Source organism: Hemitrygon akajei, chromosome 6 (assembly GCF_048418815.1).
Source record: "Hemitrygon akajei chromosome 6, sHemAka1.3, whole genome shotgun sequence".
NCBI lineage: Eukaryota > Metazoa > Chordata > Chondrichthyes > Myliobatiformes > Dasyatidae > Hemitrygon > Hemitrygon akajei.
Window position 1 is genome coordinate 96,277,180 of NC_133129.1, and position 6,621 is coordinate 96,283,800.

Below are 6,621 nucleotides of genomic sequence, written 5' to 3' on the forward strand. Positions count from 1 at the left end.
CAATTTCCCTCATTCAGACCATTAATGTGAAAAGAACTGGTCCCAATACTGATCTCTGTGAAATACCACTAGTCACTAGTATCCAACCAAGAAAGGCCCCCTTTTATTCACTGTGTGCCTCTTGGCAGTCAGCCAATCTTCCATCTCTCACACACACAATCATACACTCAAGCGCAGACACACACACACACACACACTCTCGGTACCACTGAGGTGTGCTCCCTTCATGAACCAGTCAGCACATCAGGCAAAAAGGTGGCCCAGAAGTTGCTGCCATGCTCGGATCGACCCAACAGCGATTCTCCCAGGATGATGACCCAACACCGCTCTCGTTCTCCCGGGCGAAGCTGCAGGCACACGTTCCAGATCTTCGTGCAATCTCCTGACACCTCACCAGTGACAGGAACCAGAATGAATGTGTGCAACAAGAGGTTTATTTCGATCCGACAGATGAGAGCAAAGCAGATTCAGCAGTCCACCTGCACATCCTTAATTTTTACCGTCTTCCTCTTCTCCCCCTCCATTCCATCCCCCCACCCCGCGCCCAAAACCTGCTTCATTCATCAACTGAAAATCGAGACAGGAAAAAATACATGGCAGGCTTGACAGTCGGAAGATCTTGCTCTGTAGGTGAAGAAGGAAGGTGCTTGTCGAACGAAGTAGGAGCCAGGGATTTTGCTACCCGGATCCGTGGCGGGGGAGAGTCCGAGGCGGTGACGAGGAGCTGGAGGCTTCTGCTTCCGAGGGAGAGACCAGCTCACACCTCCAGGGCCTCGTGAGGGTTGTTCTGCCTTTTCACCACAAACACCTTCTGCCCAGAGATGGTCGCCATGTAGGTGTGCTCACCAAACACCACTGAAAAGTGCAAACACAACGTTAGCATTCATTGCGAGAGGGACTACTGGCAGTGAAAAGCCTGCCTTGCACACAGATCAAACCGTCACACAGTGCACGGAGGTAGAACAAGGGAACACAGTAACGACGCACGAGTGTGAGGAACACACACAAAGACGCTGGGGCAACTCAGCAGGTCAGACAGTATCTACGGAGGGGAAGAAACCTGATGTTTCGGCTGGGACCCATCATCAAGAGTGGAGACCATAATATATAGGAGCAGAATTAGGCCATTTGGCCCATCGAATCTGCTCCACCATTTCATCATGGCTGTTCTATTTCCCTCACAGCCCCAATCACCTGCCTTCTCCCCATATCCCTTCATGCCCTGACTAATCAAGAATCTGTCAACCACTGTGTAAACTATACCCAATGACGTGGCCTCCACGGCAACAAATTCCACAGATTCACCACTCTTCAGCTAACAAAATTCCTCCTCATCTCTGTTCTAAATGGACGTCCCTCTAAACTGAGGCTGTCCCCTCTGGTCTTAGACTCCCTCCCTAGGAAACATCCTCTCCACATCCACTCTATGGTGACCTTCCAACATTCGACAGGTTTCAACGAACCCCCTTCATTCTTCTGAATTCTGGTGAGTACAGGCCCAGAGTCATCCAACGCTCCTCATATGACAAGCCTTTCAATCCTAGAATCATTCTCGTGAACTTCTTTTGAACCCTTTCCAATGTCAGCACATCCTTCCTTAGAGAAAGTGTAACAGCAACAGAAAAAGTGCAGTGCAGGCAGACAATGAGGTTCAAGGGGCATAACGAGGTCGATTATGAGGTCAAGAGTGCATCTTATCGTTCAGTAGACGAGAACGTAGAAGCAGGGATGTAATGCTGAGACTTTTTAAGGCGTTACTCTGACCACATTTGGAATATCGAGAGCAATTTTGAGCACCGTATCTCAGGAAATAAGAGGGTCCAGAGATAGTTTCCGAGAACTATCCCGGGAATGAAAGGTTTAATGTGTGAGGAGCTTTTGTAGTTTCTGAGCCGTACTCGACAGAAATCAGGACGGCGGGGGTTGAGATATCTCACTGAAACTCCCCCGATACTGAAAGGGCTGGGGAGAGTGGATGTGGAGAGGAGGCCTCTATCTGAGTCTAATCTGAGGGCACGGCCTCAAAGTATAGGGATGTCACATTAGAACTGAGATGAGGAAGAATTTCTTTAGCCAGAGGGTAGAGAATCTGTGGAATTCATTGTCACAGACAGCTGTAGGGGCAAAGTCAATGGGTGTATTTAAGACAGGGATTCTTGATCAGTGAGGGGGGGCAGTTGAGAACAAAACTCAACCAAGATTGAATGGCGGAGCAGGTTATGGGCAAATGGCCCAATTCTGCTCTTATCAAAGGGAAACCCCTTTGTCGGTGCCCACTACCGCTCGGCGTTCCAGGAAGGAGGGGGACTCTGCTTCACTCACCTGACATTCTCTTGAAGGAGGGGTTGGTATTGCCGCTCACACACAGCTTGACAGCGGTCTGCATCATTCGCATCATCACCCAGGCAGTGCGCTCGTCGTTCTCCAGCTCCCCTGCCGACTGTACACAGGACCAAGTTACACCACCGTCAGACCTTCTACACCAGCCCCTCTACTTCCACAGCAGGCGAGGGAAATTCCACACATCCCATCCGGGCACATCACAGCTAGGTACGGCGACTACTCGACTCAAGACGACAAGAAACTGCAAAGTTGTGGACACAGCTCCACGTGACGGAAACCAACCTGCCCTCCGCGGACTCCGTCTGCACGCCCCAGTCATCAGAGACCCTCACCCGTCCTGAACATTCTCCCTTCTCCCCCCTCCTGTTCCAGAAGACAGCTAAGCAACACACACAAAATGCTGCAGGAACTCAGCAGGTCAGGCAGCATCTATGGAGAGGAATAAACCGTCAACGCTTCCTCAGGACCTAGGATACCTAAGTCTGAAAGTGTTTACCGCCAGGACAGTTCTATCCCGCTGGGATCATACGCTCTCACGGTAAAAGACGAACTCGATCTCCTAATCTATTTCAATCGTAGGCTTCGCTCTTTATCTGTCTCCACTGCACTTTCTCTGTAACCTAATACTAGAATTCTGCATTTTGTTTTCTTTGTGCGTTTTCTCAAGGGGTACTGCTTTCCTGCCCCAGCACATCCTTGGACAGTGCTGGTTGCCGAGAGAAAACAATGCATTTCACTGTGAGTTCTATCTACATGTGACAAATAGGGTTAATCTCTATCTAATCTTTCAAGGACATCTTTGACAAGCCGGCTAAACCAGGTGAGGGCAGCCGACGGGTCTCAAACCCTCAGTGAGATAGGGAGTCGTTTGTCCCAGCATGTGAAGACATTCTCCGGCGGATTGAGTGGACGAGACCAAAGGAAGGTCCAACGGTCAAGAAGGCGGTCTCTGCAAGCGTCGTGGAACACGCAGAGTGCGACAAGACACAGAAGACGTCCTGGTCATCCTCTGCGCCTAGTCCCATCTCCAGCCGTCTCGACTCTTGTCTTGCCACTGCATCCAGATGGGAATTGGGAAGAGAGAGTGAGGCTGATGCTGCGCAACTCTCACTCACTTAAACATAAATCAAGTGCTAGTCTCGACACCATCAACGAGCCAACTGGTGGCATAGTGGCATCAGTGCTGGACTTTGGGGTGAGAGGTCCCGAGTTCGAATCCGGCCGGCTCCCTTGCATGCTCTCCATCTGTGCTGGGTTGTGTATCGAGCTAGCAACTCAACCTCGTAAAAAGTACTAATGGTGTCAAGGTCTTCATCGATGATGAGCAAACCTTTTTCTTACATGTGTGTGTGTGTGTGTGTGTGTGTGTGTGTGTATATATACAGTGTATATACTTTGTGATCTATATTTTTATATTTTGCATTGTACTGCTGCCACAAACACACAAATTTCATGACATGTATGAGTGATAATAAACCTGGTTCTGATTCTCACTGTGTTGTAAATAACACACTTCACTGGAATTTTCAGTGTACACGTGACGCATAAATCTAATCTCCAACTCTAGAGAGCCGAGCCAGCCCACTCTCTGACCAGTGGCTTCGGAAACATGGCTAATCCTTGTTGTTCCGCTATTATCCTGGGACGATGAGACACTGGAGTAGAATTAGGCCAATCACATCTGCTTTACTATCCTTCTCAACCTCAATCCCTTGCCTTCCCGCTGTTATCTTCCACGCCCTTACTAATGAAGAACCCATCAGCATCCACTCATATATTCAATGGCTTAGCCCGGACTTACAGAGAGCACCCCATCCTCACTGAGGATCAGACAGCCCAGCAACTCGTGTTTAACCCTCCCATCTCCCAATCTTACAGAGAGCACCCCTTCCTCACTGAGGATCAGACAGCCCAGCAACTCGTGTTTAACCCTCCGATCTCCCAATCTTACAGAGAGCACCCCATCCTCGCTGAGGATCAGACAGCCCAGCAACTCGTGTTTAACCCTCCCATCTCCCGGACTTACGGAGAGCACCCCTTCCTCACTGAGGATCAGACAGCCCAGCAACTCGTGTTTAACCCTCCGATCTCCCAATCTTACAGAGAGCACCCCATCCTCGCTGAGGATCAGACAGCCCAGCAACTCGTGTTTAACCCTCCGATCTTCCAATCTTACAGAGAGCACCCCATCCTCGCTGAGGATCAGACAGCCCAGCAACTCGTGTTTAACCCTCCCATCGCCCGGACTTACGGAGAGCACCCCTTCCTCACTGAGGATCAGACAGCCCAGCAACTCGTGTTTAACCCTCCGATCTCCCAATCTTACAGAGAGCACCCCTTCCTCACTGAGGATCAGACAGCCCAGCAACTCGTGTTTAACCCTCCCATCGCCCGGACTTACAGAGAGCACCCCTTCCTCGCTGAGGATCAGACAGCCCAGCAACTCGTGTTTAACCCTCCCATCGCCCGGACTTACAGAGAGCACCCCTTCCTCGCTGAGGATCAGACAGCCCAGCAACTCGTGTTTAACCCTCCCATCGCCTGGACTTACAGAGAGCACCCCTTCCTCACTGAGGATCAGACAGCCCAGCAACTCGTGTTTAACCCTCCCATCGCCCGGACTTACGGACAGCACCCCATCCTCGCTGAGGACCAGATAGCCCAGCTGATCCGGAATCCTCTCCAACCCTTGAGTCAAAGCCGACGTCTGGGGGGAAACAGAAAAGCAACAGAAGCCGTGTGAGAAAGCGGGGCCGTGGACTGTTAAACATAGGGTTGGACGGTGGGCAGCATCTGGGCCCTGGGAGGAAACGCAGTGGCAAGCCTCTTCCCAGCCATATCACATCAAATCACTAACTAAAATCATACAAACTAACATGGACTTGGAATTTTTGGTTGTAATTGTGTTCTTCCTTAAAAAGGTGTGTATTATTTATGTTTAATTCATGATTTCCTTGTGAATACTCTTTGAAATCTGGACGGCCTGCAGATAACTAATACTGAGATGAACTGAATATGCCTGGACTTTTCGATTTTGTGTTTTATATTCTGTGATTATTTTTTGGTTGATGTTTGCACATGTGGGGGGGGGGGAATTGATGTTTAGTTTTTCTGAACGGGTTCCATGTTGGTTGTTTCGTGGCTGGCTGTGAGAAGAAGAATCTCAGGGTTGTATACTGCATACATACTTTAATAATAAATGTACTTTGAATCTTTGAATGGGCCAGCAATGCTGTTTTTTCACTACACCTGTGTGTACGTGTAGACCATAAAACAAAGGAGAATTAGGCCATTCAGCCCATCAAGTCTGTTCTGCCATTCCATCAACCCTCTCAACGTCATTCACCTGTCCTCTGCCCAAAACCTTTAACACCCTGATTAATCAAGAACCACCGACCTCCGCTTTAAATATACCCAACGATCGGGCCTGCACTGTAAGCCCGACGATATCTGATGTCATGTGCCTGTGATGACAGTCCAAGACAGCCTGTGCATACGTACAGATGATGGTAAACTCGATCGACAAACAAAAAGGCTGGGGCAACTCGGCAGGTTGAGCAGCGTCGACATTTCAGCCACTGTTTATGACTGTCTGTAGATGCTGCCTGACCTGCTGTGTTCCTCCAGCATTTTCAGTGTGTTGCTCAAAATTTCCAGCCTTTCGTCACGATAAACCTGTTCTTGCCTCTGCATTCATTAGGAAGTGAGTACTGCCAGCCCACAGCAGGGTTTTTATTTCACAAAGCGGGCGAAAAGGCCAAGTCCCGGTCACCCCCTGCCCTCTGACCCTGGTGTCGGGCCCGGCCACCGGGGAGCCCGACCTCCCACCTCCCCGGGCTCATGAACCGCCATGACAACGCGCCAGGTCCGGATCACCGGGCTCCCCACCGGCCCCCTCTGCCCATCCCACCCCACCCCACTTACCATCGCCATCTCCTTTTCCCCCCGCCCTCCCGACGCGTCTCCTCAATCACCTGACTCCTCCCCCGGCCCCGCCCCTAGCCTCGCTTCATTGGCTGCAACTGGGAGCCGGGTCTATGTCCCTATTGGGTAACTACGATGCTGATTATCTCTGTTCCGCATCCGCCCCATCCCTCCGCAACTGACTCCGCCTCCCCGCTCTCTAATTGATTAACTGAGACGTCGGTCATCCTTCTACCTCGCACCGATTCGCTGCCAGTGTCAGCGCTGCTGTACTCCTATTGGCCAGAAATCCGTTACCTGATTCGCTGTGGCTCGAACAATTCGGAATTTCCATTGGTTCACTGGGGGATCGGT

The 6,621-nt window shown here is 50.6% G+C and overlaps 1 protein-coding gene across 1 annotated transcript; it reads right to left on the reverse strand.

The window, feature by feature from the left end:
• Positions 1 to 412: 412 nt before the first annotated feature.
• On the reverse strand, positions 413 to 6,345 carry lamtor4 (late endosomal/lysosomal adaptor, MAPK and MTOR activator 4). Its single transcript, XM_073048930.1, has 4 exons — positions 6,268 to 6,345; positions 4,970 to 5,050; positions 2,323 to 2,440; positions 413 to 855 (listed from the first exon to the last, which is right to left on the reverse strand). Exons 1-4 carry the CDS (start codon positions 6,274 to 6,276, stop codon positions 758 to 760), a joined length of 306 nt encoding a protein of 101 aa, XP_072905031.1. The 5' UTR covers positions 6,277 to 6,345; the 3' UTR covers positions 413 to 757.
• Positions 6,346 to 6,621: the final 276 nt, after the last annotated feature.